Genomic DNA, 21,728 nt, shown 5'->3' on the forward strand with positions numbered 1-21,728 from the left:
TTTTTGGGCCATGTAGTGCAAAGCAGAAGCTGCAGCCAAATGGCAGGTAAAGGAAGGAGAAGAAAGGGTGTTTCCAACATGAAAGGCAATTGCTTTCTGTGGGACCTGCTGTAACAACATCAGTATTGGGATTTTCAGTTGCAAGTCTCTGAGATTATTAACAGGAGCATAAGAACAGCACAGGAGAAATACTGTTGCAAAAGGTCTGGGGTAGACTAAACTAAAACCTCAATTTCTTATTGAACACCTCTACTGATGTGGACTTAGCAGATCTCTTCAGAGTCTTTCAGATCCAGAAATGATCAATGGCATTCCCAATTACAGACTAAACAAGAAAAAAAAAAGAAAAAAAATTTAAATGAATTGCAGATACTAAGATCAGCTACAATGTTGATACATCCTTAGTATCCATATGACTTAATCTACCTTGTATCAATTACAAGTAATTTAAAATAGTTTCTTTTTGTGGCTGCTGATCTCATATATTATTATTCAGTTACTCTACAGTAGTGTTGGTGTAGTGCACGATAATGGTTGTATGTTCATTTGTATAAAATCAAAAAATGTTATGTGCTGTGGCTGTAGAGAGCACAAACACTTCACTTGGTCCCATAACTTGGGGCCCAGAGTCAGACACAGCCTGCCAGAATGGCTCTCATGACATACAGTCTGCATCTTGCAACCTGGATCCATCTCCTCTATAACAACAAACATAGCTGCTGCAAGCTTCATCAGATCTGGCCCCAGTGTAGCCTCTGGAAAAAAAAAAAAATAAATAAATAAATAAAATGTTTTTTAAAAATGCATTTGCTACATTTTTCATTGTATTTACCCTGCACTGAAATGATGGTCTTATGCCATGACATTTAGAATCACTCCTGCATTTCTGTGTCTGCATGTCTGCCTGAGTGATAGACAAAGACCTGAGATTTTGAAGTTTCACATTGCTTTGTTGTTAAGTATATCTTTTAGCAAAGTCTTTCTACTGACCTGGTATAGTTACAGAGTCTGGTGGGGGCTTAATGAACTAAGAAAGGTATTTGCTACACCAAATACAGGTTAAATTGAGAATTTTCTTGACACAGTATACAAATTCTAGATGGAAAGAGTAACTTCATTCAGATTTGCTCAATCTTGATTTTAATAAAACTGCCAAAAAGGAAGTAGCAATTGCTTTTAGAGGAGTTTCATTACTTCAGTGACACATATAAATGTCTGATTCACTCCTTTATAAACGCAAAGATTGCATTAAGACAAATCTATGTGTATGGATAGAGGGGACTGATAGGTGAGTGAAGGGATAGGAATGTAGAAAGATAAATTTACTGCACGTAACTGATGTGATAATTGATAGAGATAATTCTTTTATGACAAAAAAGTATCTGGGTTTTATGGGCAAATAAACACAGCATATCCGCTTTAAACAAGTACACTCCTATGTTGGAAGCAGTCCAATTATTGCAGTTGGCACAATGAACTACAAAACCCTTTGAATAGCTGGGAAAATATTTAAACAGCTAACTTGTTTTAAACTCCCTGAAACTGAGGCTTCACTCCTACTTTTATTATGTCAATATTGCCAGAAACCCACCATCTGCCCTTCAGTCAGCCCTTGAAGGAACAGTAGATAGTAACAACACAAGTGACATAGAACATCTGAATAGTGTTTATGGACACTATTCAAGCACTATGCAGAAATACTGGCTAAAAAATTGCACGAAGTTCCAGCAAAGACAGCTTCTACAGCACCTTAAAGAAATAAAAGTTTAAAAATTTGTTTTTGCTATTTTCCAGAGTCCTAGAATTGAAAGACAGAAAAAAATATTGATTTAATTGAGTGGATGTAAAGATATAAAAGATTGGGTCTACATCAGACTTCTCTTTTATCACAAGGTTTGGCTTCCTGCCATGTGTTCAGGCAATAAATTGGCTGTAGCAGAGCTGCTTCTAGCATTCAGCTGGGTGGAAGTAGAGACACTAGCAGGCACAATAAGGTAAGCAAGAGTGGAAGACTGCAGCAGATTTTTAAATGGGTTCCAATGTTTCAAATTAAGGTTTTATTTATCACACTGCTTTTTTAGAGTCTAGCAAATGGAATTTTTTTTTTTATTCTTTTCAGTTGACTTTAAGTTTTTCTTCTGAGGGCTCTTCCTTTAGTCTAGTTTACATCTTATTTCATATATTCATATCTAGCTTAGTCTGTAGATATTTTAAGGTTGGCTGATTTGAAAGAAATGATGACCCTGTTATTTATTAGCTATATGGGATGGCAGAAGTTCCTTTTAATCTACTGTGAATTTGTTAATCTACTGTTGAACTTTTTGAGGAGTTACATATATTGTTTGGAAGCAGGACTGTCAGCTGCAACCCAGTACACTCAATAAAGACGGATCTGATCTTTTAGGGATAGCTTGCTGTGAATGTACCAATACAGAATGGGATAATATGTGGATCATACTGCTGTGTGAATGATCTCCACATTTTTAAAGTCCTGTTCATATATACTGGGATGTGTCTGGGACAGCTGGAAGAGTGAATAATGGCTAAGAACAAAAGAGAACACTAAGGGAACAAGAAAAGTTATACAGATTATATATATATGCATATATATATATATAATGCATATGCATATATATATATGAAACAGTTTTTCTCTGCTGCTTTCATGTAAATAAATTGATACGGTCTATGGAACTGGAAAAATTCTCAGACCTTGTATGCTTTCAGGGTGATCTTGTTACAACAAACCAGCAGTGTACTCAAGTATATCTGATTTTAGCAGTGTAAAGAGCCAGAGCTCAACTTTTCCACTTCCCTTTCACTTAGCATAGATGTGAAACAAAATGAAAGAAACTGAAATGTCCAAAACAAACAGTGGTTAACCGGGTCTGCAGCCAAGAACACTATGTTGTTCTTTCTAGCATTCTTAGAGCTGCATACACCTTACAGAAGAAGAAAAGAAATGAGCTGAAGAAATAGGCATGAAAAGACATTGAAACAAAGAAATAGACATAGGGATAAACACACAACAGTAACACCTGTAAGTAAAAGTGTAAAAAGCAGGAGCAGATGACATGTATTTAAGAACATTGTGGGAGAGGAAAGGTATCAGAATGGGAGGGTTTATATTGTACACAATCTTAGGCATCACGTGAGGAAATTCAAACTAAGGAAGCTTGGGAGTGTGTGTTCTTAATTTATTGTAGGGAGCTGCATTTTTTCTAGAGAGATAACAAATGTGAAGGTCTAACATAAGCATTTACGTTTTCTCCATTTTAGATGTGTCTACTGGTTAGAATAGCCCAAAATAACTGAACTTAAGTACAGTCCTTCAGAACTTAGAAAAAATATTTCTAAGTTCAAAACTTTTCTAAGATAGTGCTGTAAGAATTTGTGCACTTATTAGAAATGCTTTTGAAAATTCCTTGGAACAGCCCTGCCCTCCTCAGGGTCCTAGCTTGTAATATCTTTCTTTTCTTATAGAGATGGTGGGTATAAAATACACAGATGCAGGACTCTGAATCTTGGTGGCATGATAGCATATTGGTTCTCTATAAAAATAAATTTCACTTCATATTTCTTGTAAATAAATTTAGGACTAACTGAACATAAGTTAGCATTAGTAACTGTGGTATACAAAGAGCAGAACCAGGAGAAGACAATTCCCTGACTGCTTCACTGGATACAAAAATCAGGAATTTGGATCTTCTGAACTTCTGGTCAACTGCAGCCAAATTAGAGTTGTACTTATATTTTCATTAGAAATGTTTAAAAAGGGATTAAATGCCTGTTTTTGAGCATCCCCTGGTCTAAGTCTCAATACTTTGTTAATGCTGAACACCTAGCACACTAACAAGATCCAAAAGCTAGTATTATTGCCCACATATTCTGTAGAGCCTGATCAGGGTAAAAGTTTGCAGAGATCAGGTCCCGGTTAGGTCTTCGGAGAAAATCAGTCTTTTCTCTTTTGGTTAGCCTGCTTCAATTACAAAGCAGTGTCAGCAAGATGAAGACCCAACCCTCTACTTTCTACCTTCTAACTACAAGTTCTCAGGCATTTGAAAAATGAAACAACTTTAGTAGGTTAGAAAAAGTTAATTTTTTTTAATAAAGATGTTGCACTTTCCAATAGCCTAATTCAATGTTCAGTTTTATCTGAGTCAAAAAGCAAAAGAAGAGCCTTAGCCTTCATAATTAGTAACAGGAGAATTGCCAGTGAAAAAACTCCTTAATTTCTATCATTTCAGATAAATATTTAATGTGAAATTCTGCTTTAGAGAACTGAATCAAGCTAGAAGACAGAACCACCCTTCCCAAATTCATTCATAAATTATGTGTATACAAGAGCCATGATCTCTCTGACCTAGCTGATATTCAGTTACTCCGTGCAAAGCTGAATAGGGCCAATATTATAATTGTCTTCACTTAGTTCTTTCACCCATTGTACTGGAAAAAAAATTAAGATAGGAGTCTTCTTTGATCTACACTTTGTTAAAAACAGTTGACTTTAGGAGAGTACTTAGATGAAAGAAACCCAGTTTCCCTTTTTTCAAACCAAAGTTTGGTCCTCAACTTTTCTGACATGCAGTGACTTAATCTGTGTCCTCGGTATATCTTATTAGATGGCCAGGTGGTTCATCAGTCAATGTAGCTCCCATTCTTAGACAGCAACCTTTCTTTAGGATATCTAGCCTAGGTAATTCTTAAATCCTGTTCCTCATCTAGTCTTCATAAACTAAAGAGCATTAATTCTTCTCATAAATAGTGGTCAGGCATTGGAATAGGTTGCCCAGGGAAGTGGTGGAGTTCCCACCCCTGGGGGTGTGTAAGGAAAGGTTGGACATGGTGCTTAGGGACATAGTTCAGTGGGTGACATTGGTGATAAGGCGATGTCTGGGCCTGATGATCTTGGAGGTCTTTTCTAAAAGTAATGATTCTATGGTTCTCTGAATTTCGTAAATATAGTCACAAACACAGCATCATTTGAAAAATGAAGAACACACTGAAGTCAAATGATCAAATTTTAAATGAGACATTTGTAGTCTGAAAATATAACTGGTTGGGGATTGATTTTTTCTAGTCACCCGTGTCATTAATGAATAAATATTTCTAATACACACCTGAAATCTGCAAACTCCAATCCTCATTCCTGAATCTCGTTTTAAGATTACAGTATGGTTGCATCTGCATGTCTTTACTGAAAGCTGGGTTACACTATGTTGAAGTTAGCATCATATTCTATCATTTATGAATGCTCCAAAAATGATTGTTGACTGAAGGACTTCTGAGGGAGAAAAGGAATATGATTTTTCAATACAGCTAGCAAAGTATGGCTAGATTCCTATGACTGAAAAGTGTAAATAAATAAATAATAACAAAAAAAAAGTAATCACCTAAACTAGTTATAGAATCACAGAACCATAGAATATCCTGAGTTGGAAGGGACCCATAAGGATTGTCGAGTCCAACTCCTTACATTTTATTTAAGAGGAAGTCTTTTACAATGTGCTCCTTTAACAAAACTTTATGCATGAATCTTAGCCTAAGATTAGGTAGATCACATGAATGGCCATCATTGGAAATACACCATTTTTGCCTTTCAAGACACAGGCTTGAGTCATGCACACAATCACACATTTATTGAGTTTACCTTACTTCTGTTCAATGTCCCATATTGAAACGATACATTTTGTAAACTTCTTTCTCAACCAAATTATGAAGTTTTGTGACTAATTCTATTTTCTACTTTAGGGCTGGGAAGGTGAGGCAACTCAGCTTATTGGGGTTTCTCAAGGACTTCAACAATGAGGCTCCGCTCAGGCCGCCAAAAGCCTTACGAAGTGCCTGTCTCTGCAAGGCAACTGGCTAGAAGGAAACCTCCGCAGTGCAATAGAGCACCAGCTTCTGGAACATCAGGTAACTCCTTCCTGTGGTTGAAAAGTGTGGTTGTAATCTTGGGAAGGTAATGGTGCCAACCCAAGGCAGAGTTCAACTAAATCAAGTATCTGGAACAGCTAATAGGTAATAAGCTCAAGAGTAAAAATACCAGAAGGAATTAAAATAAATAAATAAAAATCTGGCTTAAAACAACCTGCAAAAAAACGCTTCCCAAAGGAACAACATTAAAATTTTCATACGACCAAATGCAGACTGGTAATTTCTAATGAACATGTATGCATTCCTGGAAGACAGTGAATGTCATAGCAGGCCTAACAACCATTTTATTTTCTGTACTGTACTAGTTCTTATAATATACCATAATTCTTACAATATAAGTGTTGTGATATATCATAATGTTTTTGGTTTTGTTTTTAAAGTTTTGCTCTATTACTTATGATAGTAGCTGTCCTTTTGCTTCTTATAAAAAGCTATCCTTTTTCTGGAGGTCTGCTAGCCCAGGTTGCCAGACCTGTGCAGAGAAGGCCTTTGCCCATGAATGGGCCAATCATGTGCATGCCACAGGTCCAACACAGGATGTGTCAGACCTGCCAGTGCTGGAATGAGGGACTTGGGTCAGGGTGTGTCAAGGATGTTTCCTTTATCTTTTTTTTTTCACTGAACTTGCAGAGTTTCTGCTCAGCCTAGTCAGGGCAGAAAGTAAGCTTCCCCAAAACAGCTCTATTTTTCAAAATATCTGCTGAAACAGATTTTTCAGAAGGTCTATATAAATATAAAAGGAGTAATAAAAACTTTCAGTGAGGCCAAAAATTTCCAGAGTATTATCTCATTGCTAGTGCATTTGAGTATCCTGTTGATTTGCCTAAGTTTTCTGGCCAAGAAAGGACTATTTGTCTTACAGCAGTTGTTTACCCTAGAGGTCTGTGTTGTTCCAGAAATGTCTTGAATTCTGTAATGAATTTGTAAGTAGAAAACATATTCCAGGAAAACAATGCTCAGTCTAGCATAATCCAAATTATGCTTTATAGTGATCCTCTGGAGGTGTTGGACATTCAGTTGGCTGAAGTTCCCTACTGACACCTTTTACACCTTTTACCTACAAATATATTTTATTTATTTATTTATTTTAGTTTAGTTTAGTTTTTTGTTTGTTTGATTTAATTTCTTTTTTTTGTTTTTTTTTTTTTTGTTTGTTTTTTTTTTGGGGGGGGGGGGGAAGGGTTGGTTTGTTGTTGTTTTCCAGCAAGAGATGCCAGGTATCGCCCCAAAGGCTGCTATTTTAGGTAAACAGATGGACCCTAAAACTCTTGTTTGTATGCAGATCCAATTTTCAAAGTGGAAAATTGGGAGACAGGCAGGTACTTATCTATGAAAGGAAGGAAATTAATCTAGAAACAGCATGCTGCAGAACTTTCTCCTATTTCAAAAACTTACGGCTCAGCCATGTTCTCTTTGCTGCTCTCTCCATGTGCAGGCTTTTGTACAGAGCATTGCTCTGTTTCTGCCTCTCTCCACCAACCAATTGCAAATTCAGGTCCCTTCTTTTTTTTATTTATTTTTATTTTGTCCAAATTCCTCCTTTCCCCATTAGTTTCTTCCAACACAGCTATCTGCAGGTTGTCCACAACCCCTTTTTGTACCCCATCCTTCAGGCTTACATGCACCTCTTGAGCTGGAAGCCACTTTTACGAGATCAAGTTTTTGCACATGCTAACTCTGCAGAAGGCTCAGAATAAAGCTCATCTTCTCACTGAGGTAACCTTCCAAGTGAATAAATCTTTGCTTTCCTTCTTGACACCACCACCAAGCTTCCAAAACAGCAGCTTAAGCCCACTGTATAATTTCTATTATATGTTGCTTATACTGTTCTAAGGTAAATCTACTTTCCGTAGAACATACAGTAATAAACAAGCAAAGATTGGTATAAAAATACACATTATTTATTTTTATTATGGAATTTTCCCATTTTTCTGTTGCCAGTAAAATTGCCAGTGTTTAGTCTGCGAGAAACAGTGAAGTGCTATTTACTGACTGAAGATTCAAAAACAGTGCATTTTGACTTAGATGAAGATGGTCATCATGAAATATCAACCAAAGATTCACAGTCCCATGAAGGTAGTGTGCTTTTTATACCAAGCCTCACCAAATGTATGTATAATACCATAGAACATGTTGAATGCACCATTATGTTTTCTGTACATCAGTCAGTAGAGATAACATTTTATTGCGTATTTCTGAATATTGATAGTAATATAAGAAGACTTGTATTCTGCTTTACGGTAGGTACATACTATACTTAAACAAAAATATGATTATTTGTTCACTCCAATTAGAGTTAATGGGAAGTCTAGATATTTGCCTGTTAATGGAGGGAAAGAATCATACAACAGTTTGGATAAGAAGGGACCTTCAAGATCACCTAGTTCCAAGCCCATTGCCATGGCAGGGATGCCACCCACTAGATCAGGTTGCCCAGGGTTTCATCCAGCTTGGTCTTGAACACAGCTTCTCTGGGCAACCTGCTCCAGTCCCTCACTACCCTCTGAATAAATAATTTATTCCTAATATCTACCCTCTTTTAGTTTAAAAACATTTCCCCTTGTCCTATTACTATATGATCATGTAAAAAGTCACTCTCCATCTTTTCTTAAGCCCCCTTCAGGTACTGGGAGGCTGCAATGAGGTCTCCCTGGAGAGTTCTCTTCTCCAACCTGAACATCCCCAGATCTCTCAGCCTCTCTTCATTAGGAGAGGTGCTCCAGCCCCTTCATGGCCCTACTATAACAACCCCACATCCTTTTTGTGCTGGGGGCCTCAGACCTGAATGCAGCACTCCAGGTGAGGCCTCACAAGGGCAGAGCAGAGGGGCACAATCCCCTCCCTCTGCCTGCTGGCCAACCCTCTGCTGATGCAGCCCAGGATGCAGTCGGCCTTCTGGGCTGCAAGCACGTGCTGCTGGCTCATATTAAGCTTTTGGTCCACCAGAACCCCCAAGTCCTTCTCTGAGGAGCTGCTCTCAGTGAGTTCTTCTCCCAGTCTAGACTTATGTCTGGTCTTGCCCTAACCTAGGTGCAGCACCTTGTGAAGATAACTATCAGACACTAGGAAAAATGAAGAAAAATAGATACAATTTAGGAGTTTGTAGAATTGTTCTATTTTTTCATGTAACTCTTCTCTTATTTAAAGCGGGGCTTCTCTAATTGACTCCCGAATTAGAGAAGTATTAGAGAAGTTAGTGACTCCCCAATTATACTAGTCACAACTAGTATAACAGAAGTAGTCATTAGAGGGTATTCTTTTCGTGAATAAGAGGCAAATAACAATTGCAGTTATCCTAGAGCTATATATTTTCCAAAGACATGATAGAAGGGAGAAAAACAAAATACTGGAAAAAGAAGAAATTTGTAGGATAACTATTAAGTTACTGAAACTTTCTTACAGAAACTCATCTTTTACAGGAGTTAGAAGTTTAATATGTATGCTTCAGACATAGAAAGGCTTGGTTGATATATTTGTAAACTAGATTAAAAAAAAAAATTATTTTATTAAATTGTGAATAATGACAGCTACACTGATAACTAAGATATTTAAGTGATACCTTTTGAAGTGACTCTTACATGTATAATAACTTCATTGAGTTTTAAAGTAACCCAGACAATTAGCGCTTCTGATGTGTGATCAGAAGCAAAATCTCTATTGGTTTTGCTTAGCAGAAGCAATTTAAAAAAAAAAAAAAAAAAAAAAAAAAAAAAAAAAAAAGAGGAAATGATATGTCATAAACACACAAACATACATTCATGATTTCATGATGATTCAGTTAAGACGGCATCCTATTAGGAGCCAACTTTAATCTGCGTGTTTGTGGCTTTGAGCTGAAGTGAGTAATGCTTTCAACACAGCTGACTACTTAACTTAGGCTGATGTGAGAAAAGCCAGAACATCCATGCTGTGGCTACCTGTTACTTTCCAGTCTGGTTTATTTTGTGTCAGGGTCCTCACATCTGTTACCAAACAATTTTGGGGCTTCTCTTTGATAGCATTTAATATCTTACATTTCCTTACTCATCTCTATTTGGCAGGTGAATTCTCTTTTGTAAAAGATAATTAATCAAACAATACATTTATTAGACTAAGAATTCAGCCCTCAGGTTATATATACATACAAGTTTAACTGTATAGTCTTAGTAGGATCACATGAATTCAGAGACCTGCAAAAAAAATGAAGTCTGGTGCCAGTTGCTATTACACATTCTTTTACACATTCTTTGCCAGATGATACTTTAAAGCAATTCAATAAATTGTTCATGAAGTTTTTTTAATTTGAAGAATGTAACTGTCTAATTCCAAATCTTTGTTAAATGTCTTCTGTTTTAGATATCGCATGGTTAAGCATATTCACAAGCAATGAACCAGCAGTTAGTGGTAAGACTTGCATGACTCATGTGGGAGCAAAATATATCATTCTCTTTGTTAGTGTCTGGTTTTGAAGGGATGTTTGAAGGTAGGAAAAGAAGTTAGTAATGTTTCATATACATCATATTAGAAGTGATATCTAATGCCAAATATTCATTTAGGTCAGGTTGCTAGAAAATGGACAATTTAGATAGGCTGTTAAGAATGAAAGATCTGTGAATTTCTGTGTTCCACAGAAAGAGATCTTAAAAGCCGCACAACATGCCTTAGCAAGTTATGAGTAAGGTCTTGGACTAAGGACAAATGTACATGAGGAAGTAGAGTTTATACAAGCTGGAACCAATATTTTTTGGAAGAAAAGCATATGTGCTATATTGCTGGCATTTGGCTCTTAGTTAGAAAAGACCTGTTTTAACAGGAGAGAGAAAATAAAAAGAAAGGATGTGAAGAAAGAGGATATGCTTTTTTGGAACTTTCATAATTGTAAGCGTAAGAAATGAGTGAGAACAATCAAAGATAAGTTGGTTCAAGATATTCCAGTAAAAGACAAATCTAGTCCAGTTTCAACCAGAAAGGGCTGCTGCAAGGTCCAGGATTGCAACTTGAACAATAGTCAAAAGGGGATTTATAGGGAAGAGTATAAAATATTGATCATTCAATATTTGCCTGAACCCCAAAACTTTGCATTTCAGGGACACCCCAAACAAGAAGTGGCATCTGGTATTTCATTAATTTCAAAGCATTTCATTTGCATTTCATTTTGCATGAAAAAGGTCCCTGAAACTCTGGATTTAGAAACCAAGAGGTTAGGTAATTCATCCAAAGGCTATCAAAGAGTGGAAAGAACATTTATGGAATCATGGAACAGTTCCTTACTTTCCTTACCAGCAATCGCATGCCTGACAGATCATTTGCCACTTTTTTCAGAGGTGATTTGGAAAGTTTGAGTCCCCTAAGTCAGCACACTGTTATGATTAAATATGAAATATCTCTTGCCACTGATGTGCTACTTACATGCTACAGCTGAAGCTGGACAATTGCAGCTGAGACAATATGAACTGGTAACACAAGTAAAATGAAGACTTGTAAACCTCCTGCATTCTACCACATTTATCTGATGCATTAATAAATATGCAAACAGTAAAGCACACTATGCTGGATTTTAACAAGGTTTGTTATGCTGTTTTCTTGCTGTAGCTGGCTCAGACAAAATTTGTTTGAAAAATTTCCACAAAAGCACTATAGGTAGAGTAAGTTAGGGTAACTAAAATAAGGGACAGGATTGAGGGACGTGAAAACAGTCAGATGGAATGAGTAAATTCTGCTTATTCATAAGGTACTTCAAAGGCTGAAAGATACCCTTGGTAACAAGAAAAAAAAAAAAAGTATCTTCAACTGCAACATTCAATTAACAGTTACCTAATCTCTGTTAAATTTATCTTCAGTTGTTGCATTGGTGGGCATATAGATCAACTGCTACTTTTTTGTTTGTTTGTTTTAACCTGTACCCTTGAAATACTTTCAAGAGCACAGCTGATACTGTTTGAAATAAATCTGCAAGGCAGTCAGATATAACATCACTGCATAGTTATTAATGCCAATGGCTCTTCTAGGTGATGTTCTTGTATACCATGCTAATTGACAAAAGGTAACTTTAATTATTTTTTGCTTACATGGGTCTGAGGCTTTGAAGTACCAAAAAGTTTATTTTCAGTTTATCAGGCTGAGCATTATACTGTGTTATATACTGTTATTTCCTCTAGATGAAAAAACAACATTATATCCAAAGGGATTAAATCCATTGCACCCATTGACAGTGGAAAGATTTTGACCTACAGAGCACACAGGACATAAAATAGAAAAAACCCTGTATTTCCTATATTATAATAACATGTGTGTTACACATATGTCTAAGCACTAATACATATATGCCTTCATTACTCATATTGTATGTATTCATGTATATCTGATATTCCATATATAATCAGAAATATACAGAGAAAAATTTAGATTTGTATAGAAAATCATCAAAAAGCCATAGACTTTAAACACTTTGCAGAAGAGATCTGTATCAAGTGAGTATATTTGCTTCTATTCCTATGCCTGTCAATGTAAAGAGAGTCTGAATATTGTCTATTTACAAAATACTTTAGCTGCGCTTCATTTTACAAAGTGATACAAATTTTATTACAATGTTCTCCTCTAGCGAAAACGTGGTCTAAAAATGTGGTGGTCCTCACACAGAGATCAAAGCATAACGAATTTGTCCTGTTGTGCAAGGGTAAAAAGCAGCTCTGTCTGAAGGTAAGAATCATTTTTTTAATGTGTTACTTGTGGGTGCTCTTTCCCACTAGAGAACAATTCCCAACAGCCCTTTTCAAATGCATTTTTCATTACATATCACATTTCACAAGTTCTGACTGCCTTCCTCTATGATGTCCATGGAGAAACTTAAAATAAGCTATTGCAAGAATCATTGTATTATGTAGCTGACTACTGCTGTGGAAAGAAATGAGTTTAAGAGGGGAATTATTTTCTCCTCCGCAATCTGAGTTACAAGATAATGAAAGGGTATTTGTGATGAAAAGAAATTACAGCTGAATGTACTAACCTGCTCTAAATATTTGCATCTGTTGTCAGAACATTCTCATTTTCTACATTCTTGCAAAGGTTTGTTTATAGTGGAAAGAGCAGGCAAGGGTAGATTTCCGTATGGTGCCCTCCCCACCCCCCTTTTTTTTCTAAATTGGTTGGAAACTGGAGTGCTGAGGTATTAACTGGTCAATTCCTGTTATTACCCCTGCCATCAGAGTATCAAAGTGGTTCCAGAGTGTTTGTCCATATGGTGATAAGAATTTTATATATATATATAATATGTAACTTCATATATTTATATATATATAAACACATATACTAAAATCTGCCTGAGGAAGAACTTTATGTTGGAATTCACCCTTTAAAGTAGGCCAAAGGTCCAAGCTGCTCTGTTTCAACAAGTCATACTGAGATTAAGAATGACTTTATCTAACCTTAGCCTTGCATTACCAAATGCTTCCTCAGATTAAATTTTTCTCACATTTAATTTATTTTCCTTTTCAGGACTTTCCAAAAAGTCAGTTTCCTGAAATTATCTGGGGAAATGTGTGCTGTAAGATATATTTATTATGTTTATAGTACATTATCCCACTGGAGTTTTCATTACTACCCTTGGAAGAACAACTATTTTTTAAAGATTTTATATGGTTCAGAGATAATTTTTTCAGAGATTAATTGTTTGAAATGGGTTCCGCCAAATCAGAGAAAGAATGGAGCATTGAGCCCTAACAGATTTTACTTCCCAATCACCTATTTTAAAAATGCTGGATTATACAAGGTTATCTTTCTTGGTATCTTTAAAAGCAGTTCTTTTCTGAAAATGATGGGAAACACATTTACTGTCTCCAAAATACATAAAAAATCTGGAGAGATCACTGACCGCAAAACATAACAATTTGGATGTCTCAGCTAACACAATTTAATCATTAGTGGGCTTTGTAAACAACGGAAGTTTTCTTTGGAATTAGTACTACTTTTGGTGGATTAAAAGTGCAAAATGTGAAGACAAAATAACCAATTTGCGTGGTTGTAAATACAGGTCTTAAAAGGATGTTGTTCAGAGCCAGATTATCCTTCAGTGAAAAGACGCAACAGGAAAACATGCAAGCACGAAGATCCTGACTTCGAACAGGTATACAGTCATGATCAACCAAATAGAAACGTATTTATGAGAGAGAGGATATACAAACATAGCTGTACAAAAAGTGCAACTAAATGCGGTTCTGCTGTTGTTACATGATGAGTTGTTTACATTCTTATTTTTAGAACGTTCCTCAGAAAAGGAGAAATAAGAAAAATCTTTCCTTGCTTTTGACTTGACTTGTGTACACCAATAGATCCTGCAGTCTACAGGAAAAATACCTAAGCTTACAATACCACATGAAAGACAGAGATATGTTTCCAGTATTATTGTGCTTCTGTAAAATGCAGGGAGATCTGAAGTAGTTTTTATCTGGTTCAACTCCTTAGACACAACCTAGAAGAGTCAAATTACAAGAATAATGATGTTTTTAAAGAATAGTGAATCCAGCAGTCAAAAACTTACTGTATGAATAAAACCACAAAGTATAGAGTACTAAACATTTTATATAAATTAGAATTTAAAAGTAAGTAGTCCCAGAAGTACTTTCAGAGTGAATTCTGTATCAGTAAACCAATATAATTCTGGAGAAATGTATTGTGTGTTGAATACAGGTAGCCAGGTTGATTCTTCACATATTTTGGTGACCAAAGTTTGATTTTGTTAGTTCTTCTCTAGACAGAAATGATAAAACATAGTGAGCACAGGATGGAAATTACTTTAATTGCTATATGGTATATATTAAACAGATATCATAACCCGCAGAAAATAAAAAAACTGAGAAAATGTTGAGAAAATCATTTTTGTTAGGGTTATGCTCCAGCCAACATACTATTCAAGACTGATTAAAAATACAGTATTTCCAATTTCAGTAAGTACATTTAAAACTATCTAGGATCAGATGGCTTTCACAACTTCATAATATCAGATCTGAAATACTGAAAACCTAAAATTCATAGCCTAATATTTCTATCATTTCTAACATTTCTCCAAAGTCAGAAAGGAATTCTGGTAATTTCAAATTATACTGATTTTCTTGTTTGAAGACATTCTGAATTTTTTTTTCAAAGGTAGGAGCAACACATCTATTATTTATTTATTTGTTTGTTTGTTTGTTTATTGTATAATTAATTAACCAGTCTCCAGCATTATGAACCTGGAAAATCCATTTGGGTCCTTCAGTTTATGTTCCTACTGATGTACCTTTCAGAAATTTATTTGGCTATACCTAAAATCAGAAAGCAATGAGGCTTAGAAAATTTAGGGCAACTTCCAGCCCCTCTCTTTGTATGATAAAAAGTATCAGAGACACTTTTCATTTTTGTAAAACTTTTATCATAAGCTTTTTATAAGAAACATGCCTTTCCTTTTTTTTTTTTTTTTTTTTTTTTTTTTTTTCTATAGAGCTGTTAATAGGAAAAGGATTAGTCTTGATAGATCCCAGTTTTGGGTCATAGTTAGAAAGAAAAAAAAAAAAAGTAAGTGTTGCCTGTCAAGATCTAGTCATCACTGTAGTTTCTAAACAATTAAAATTAAAAATTAATTCTGAGAACCTATTTGCTACAAACCTAACAAGGCAACTAGTGAACATCATAGTTTCTTGCTGAAGCTTTTAAGTAGAAAATAATACGTTACTCATTTCAGTGAGGAGAAATCAGCAGCCTGCACTTGGTTCACATCTGATTAGACAAAGAAGCCAAACCATAGTTAAGCCTGAATTGTGAGATTCTTATAAACCTTCTAGAAAGAATGCAGTGAACAAGAAATAATTTCTGGTGTGATTAATCAAGCCTCTATTGTCCACAGAACAAAAAAGTGTGGGAGGGGTTGACTGAGATGGGGAAGTACTTCTCATGGTCAATCACAAAACTATGTGGTGTTGCAGTGTGATATTTTGTCAGCTAGCTTTTAACAATAAGTCTCAAAGGTTAGCATTTTTGCTTATTTTTGGAAGACTGCCAGTAGAATTACCAGAAACATGAGAATCTGTGGTGCCTGCTGTTACAGCACCAGAAAGAGTTGCATACAGTGTTGTCAGCTTACATTTCTGTAACCGAAGCTTAGGGAGACACAGCTCACAATCAACATTTACTAAAAGATCCTTTATTAATTAGGCTATTATTAACACAATAAAATTGTAACAGCTTGTAACAGCAAATAATGGTTTATAGTAACAGCTTATAATGATAGGAAACTGAATCAGAAGGGTAGCAGTTCACAACCACCATTTATTAAAACACTGTGCTGGTAATGGCAGAAAACTGCTCACACAGCACATGCCCGCACAGTACGCCACGCAGTGGTTACCCAGCCCCAGTGGCTCACTGCGGAGCAGAGGGTCCTCCCTTGCTTCAGAGGGTCCCCGAAGATGGATCTTAAATGAAGGTGTACTGTGGACTTGAGATGCACAGAAAATTTTATGTATTAGGACTTTTTTTTTTTAAAAAGAGTAACTAGTATTCTGATTTCACTCCAAAATAGGCAACAGAAACCCTGACTTGGTATTTTGTTGCTAGCGGCAGCTGACCTGGAAGGTCTGAGATAAGAAAATAGCCAGATGAAAATCCTAAATTATCCCAGTAGCAAGTACATTACAGAGCAAAACTGTACTAGTCTTTTTGGAAACCAAAGGAATACAAAGGAATACAGCTATGGAAGCAGCCAGTCCTCTGAGGAAGGCAGGTATTATTTTGTTTACAGTCCCCATAGAATCTGTCCCAAAATGATTAGGTCTTCCCAAAAATCTATCATAAAAAATGGAAAATACAGTCAAAATATACAAAGCTAGCAATATCCCTGAAATTTTCTAACATTTGAATTTTTCTAACATGATTTTTTCTAACATAACTTAAAGGCTTTAAAAAATAACATATGTTCTTTACTCTGTGTATTTTCATAGCTGAGCGAAGATAATCACTTTTTCATCATGCATAGTGAAGGAGAGTCAGTGAAATTCCAGTGCTATGAAGACACAAATTACTTTCTGCATGTGAATGATGACTCACTTGATATACGCAAGCCAGATCACAAAGACCCCAATGGAGAGAAAAATTTTTTCTTCAGAGTGTCATACTTATAGAGAAAATATTTCTTCTACCCTTCAGTGGCCTAACTGTCCATACAGCTCCTACAATAATTTAACAGGAAAGAAGAAAGGTTGAGACAAACTAATTTCCATTTTGCCTTATTTTTCACTTTTCTTTTTTTTTTTCTTTTTTTGGGGGGAGGGGATATAATTTCTTGAATAATCCTTCTGCATGAGGGTACTATATTTCTGTACTTACAATAGGAAGAGAGAATGGCAAAGTCTGAAAAATATACTAACTAGTCTCTTCATATCTTACCTGCATAGTTATAGTTTTAGGGAGCTGAATTCTCTCTGAAGGGGAAAAACACACAGGGCATATCTCAAAGACAGGGGAAAAAGGAATCATCCACACGGAATACAAAGCCCACAGGCATGAAATACAAAGTGCAGCTAATTTTCTATATTGTAAAAGTTTTACTTTTTAAAAGCATACGTCTTTTATGAGCTCACCTGAACTTGAAAAGAAAACACTTGGAAGTCATTAAATGCATACATACATGTACTGACTGACTGACTGTGGGAAGGCATCTCTCATCTAAAGGAGAGCAAAGGAGGAGGTTATGGTTTGGCAGGTGATGTGTCTGCCTCTGCAGCTCACAGTAAGCCCACACTCCATCCTGCAATTTCAGCGTCTGAGAGCACGGAGCATCAGAGTCATGGTGGACTGATGAAACTGACTGGGCAAAACAGATGTCTGTGGACAGAGGTAGAGAGTTATTCTGTCTGACATATTGAGTCCTAGGGGGAAATGCCGTCAAGTTTTCAGCCACAAAGCAGAGTGCATAACAACATCTGGAAAGTAATTCTTTGTTCAGAATGACTAAATGAAATAATGATAATAAACCTCTGGGTGCTTACATTAGGGACACCAGAGGAGCACTAATGGGCTCTGTCGATGTGAAAGAAAAGATGTTAACACTTAAAGTTCATACACTGTACTCTGCAAGGCACAGAACACCTAAGTACAAGAGGAAATAAAGCCATAATTATGCACAGGATTACTAGGTGTTAAAAATGTGGTATTCCACTGCTGTACATGTAGTCACACTGTGATTTTGATTTGGTGGCATTTTTCTTTGATGCACTGCATCTGTGATAGATGCATACTGTGAATATATGTGTATGAATGATAGGCACTATGCACCTATGCCAAGAAGTTGCAGTGGAACAGTGTACAATCTACACAATCCTACAATTGCAGGAATTGTTCTGTGTAACTATAACAGGCGATAAATGTCTGAAATAGGAATCCTAATGTCAGTCAAACATTAAAGCAAGGCAATTTTTTTTATTTTTTTTTTTAATTAATAACAGTGCAGAACTTCAGTGCTGGACTTGTATACTCATAGTGAAATAGTGAAAATCCTTTTGCTGCTTCCAGCAAATTGAACAAAATTTTTGATTTTTTTTTGCTGAATGAACAAAAGAGAGCTTTTGAATATTCCTTAGATAATACTTATGATTTATGAATCTGTTAAGTGTTCTCTGAAGTCAGCAGGTGGGAAACAATGACAAAAAAAAAAACACACAGATATTGACTGCAGCATACATTACACTAAAACTAAGCTATTTTAGAATGATCTATTACTTTAAGAATAAATTTTACTATTTATTACTATAAGAATAAATTGAACTGTCTATCAGGTACAATAATTCCACTAGCTGAGACACTAACTGTTGGCTATTAGTAAATGGATGATTGTGATTATTCAATTGCAGAACATGACCTCCAGATGTTACGCTGATAAAACTACTACAACTCATCATAAAACATGTACAAAGCATGCTGAGCAAATACATTATCATTGCTGATTTCAGCAAAAAAGCAAGTCTAATCTCAGTGAACATTGAATCTATTTTGCAGTTAACTGAAATTATGGTTATATGCAGATTGTTGTACTTTACCATCTACCTTAAAAGTAAGAACTTTTTAATATTCTGAAGCCCTTGTGCAAAGTAACAGTGGTAGCTTTGTAAAGTTTTAGATTTGAGATATATGATAAAAAGGTCATATGATTTTTTTTTCCAGAAAACAATAAATTCAGACAGCTCTGTACTTATAAAAGCATATAGAAAAACAGATTGATAGTTATGGATACTCTTCTTTTCTGGACTTCTCTTTTTTTGCACATACAAAAATCTGTAAACTGACATTTTTAAATTCCCACTAATCTGAATGAGTGGCAGATATGCTTTTATTTTGTGAAGTGGAAAGCATGTATTAGTTTTATTTTAAAATAAATAGGAATCAAAAGCCAGTGAGTCTTTTTGAAATATAGCCGCTTAACACTTTATAGTATGAAAAACATTTATCCAAGGTGTCTAACAGTTGAATATAAAATATAATTTTGTAGTTTATTTTCAAAACAGTACTGATATTCTTAAATTTTACTTTGCAGATATGATAAATATTACAATATTAACATATATATATGTATGTATATATATATATTTCCTGCTCTTCAAAAGCTGTTCTCTAAATGAAATACTGTGTTCTATTTGATGGGGAACAATTTAATGCAAGTGTTCTTCATATGTAGTCTTATGGACCTCTACTATTATGACCATATTTGCAACTTGTTAGAATAAAACTTGTAAAAGAGCATCACTAACTCTAAAGAAAGTTATTTTTATGCTATTTAATCTGAGAAAATCTAGCCAAACAATGTATGCAAAAGAAGTGACTATATCTTCCCAGGATCTATTCGCTAGTTTTTTTCCAAAGAGCAGAGTTCTGTCATCCTTGGAGGAAGGAATGGTCATTTACAGTGAAAAAACACTGAAGACTGGTAAAAGAGTCACTGCATTAAAGTGACTGTTTAGGAACAACTATTGTATGTTCTAGCAGGAGACTGATACCCAACCTTGCTAGACATGAAGTGTGTGCCCATCTAACGCTGTTACATACCAACTTTCTTATGGGTAACCAAAAGAACTAGAAATAAAAATTAGAAATTGTTAGTCTAATGAATGCTTGTAGAGTTTAAACAAAATATAACAACCTAACTTGAATGCAGCTACAATAGTGCTAAAACTTGTAATTCATTACCCATTTTATATTAAATGAAATCTGTTAAATAATATGTTTCTATTAATTCTACTCTTTCTATTTAGTAATAAAATAAACTGATAGACAAAGATTCTCTCACAAGTCTTCTCTGATGTGAAGTTCATACCCCTCCAGTCATTCCCTGTCTGAAGTCATCCTTTTTCTTAGATAAGATGATCTCATGACATTACCATTACAATAGGTACAATATTACAATAGGTACAATAATTACAATATATATTGGTATATGTACCAGAGTTCTCTACTTATTATGACAAAACACTATTCTATCTTCCATATTGTTTTCAGATACATGTGGCATGTATTTTGAACTATAATGTGTGTATTAATAGAGGTATTTTTTTTAAATGTCAATTTGGTTTTGTTTCTATTTGTCCATAATTTGTCGTACCAAAGAAATCATAGGCAGGCCAAATTCCTGTCTTTTAAACGCTAATCCTCATATTTCTTCGTTTGGGAACAGCCGTAGATGAGCAGATTCTCTATTAGCTCCTTTCTTCATTGTTTTCTGCCAAATTTCATGTGCTAAATACAGCAGCTAACATGCCTACGGGCCGTAAACTGTAATTCATTATCCTCTAGCACCATCTCGTGGACTTCAGGCGAGCAGAAGTATACTTGTTAAATTTTATCACAGCAGCAAGCAGGAAAAAAAAAAAAAAAAAAAAAAAAAAAATCTCGGCAGCTGAAAACCAAATAGTGTTATTTATTTCCTACTGATATAGGGCTTAGATCTGTGTCTGGGATGATGGAAGAGGGCAGCCAAGCAGGTCAGGGGAAGGAAATTTCCCTATTTTGCATTTGGAAGGCCACATCTGGAGTACGCTGTTCAGTTTTGGGCTTCCCAGTACAAACTGGAATAAAGAGAAGGGAAAAGTACTGTATGCCTAAGGCAAGGGAGCATTTGAGGAGGAGAGGGATGGAGATGAGAAGGTTAAGTCTTCACCTGGCTGAATGGGATTGTAGGGAATATAGAACCAAAATTTCCACAGAGGTGTGCAAATAAAGGACAATAAGCAGGAATCACAATTTATAGCAAAGGAAGTTTTATCTGTCCGGAATGAAAACAAATCTCAAGGATATGTAGGATTTGGCGCAAGATTTGTGATTATACAATGCCCATTGTTAGATTTTGTCAATACACCTTTAGATATAAGGAAGAAAAGAGAAAGGGACGATGTCTTAAAATCTCTGGATCAGACCCCAGGCCCTTTCATCATAGCACCAATACTTTCCTGAAAGAATGCAAACCACAGTTCAAAGAAGTCATAAAGGTATGCTTAAACATCTTATTTTACTCTGATACAGAACTCTGGACCCAGGTTATTCTACGGTTCCACAGGGAGCTGCAAATAAGATCAAATAACTGGAACATTGGCCTGTGGTGTATTTGTGAAATGGTAGGTATGTGCTCATACACGACAAAAACTAAATCTATTGCCTTTTGTTCACAGGCTTTAGCTCCTTAGAAGATATCATGTTAACTCTCTAAGTGGCTTATCAAAATACATGGTTTTTTTTTTTGTTTGTTTGTTTGGTTTTTTTTTTAGCTATAGCTAGGCAATGTTTGCTGATGACTAAGC

At 35.5% G+C, this 21,728-nt stretch overlaps 1 protein-coding gene across 2 annotated transcripts; it reads left to right on the top strand.

Moving 5' to 3' along the window:
• The first annotated feature begins 1,947 nt into the window (after window positions 1-1,947).
• Window positions 1,948-20,226, top strand: LOC311426849 (uncharacterized protein). Of its 2 annotated transcripts, XM_084503565.1 has the most exons (8): window positions 1,951-1,994; window positions 5,752-5,916; window positions 7,879-8,013; window positions 10,273-10,320; window positions 12,518-12,615; window positions 13,411-13,459; window positions 13,946-14,038; window positions 16,887-17,026. In XM_084503565.1, the coding sequence occupies exons 2-7, from the start codon at window positions 5,805-5,807 to the stop codon at window positions 14,026-14,028; spliced, it is 525 nt and encodes a 174-aa protein (XP_084359691.1). In that variant the 5' UTR covers window positions 1,951-1,994; window positions 5,752-5,804; the 3' UTR covers window positions 14,029-14,038; window positions 16,887-17,026. The 2 variants fall into 2 exon arrangements, with proteins under 2 accessions (XP_084359690.1, XP_084359691.1); XM_084503564.1 differs by lacking the exon at window positions 13,411-13,459 and having other exon boundaries at window positions 1,948-1,994; window positions 16,887-20,226.
• Window positions 20,227-21,728: the final 1,502 nt, after the last annotated feature.

Source organism: Aythya ferina (genome assembly GCF_964211825.1).
Source record: "Aythya ferina genome assembly, chromosome: Z".
Classification (NCBI taxonomy): Eukaryota; Metazoa; Chordata; class Aves; order Anseriformes; family Anatidae; genus Aythya; species Aythya ferina.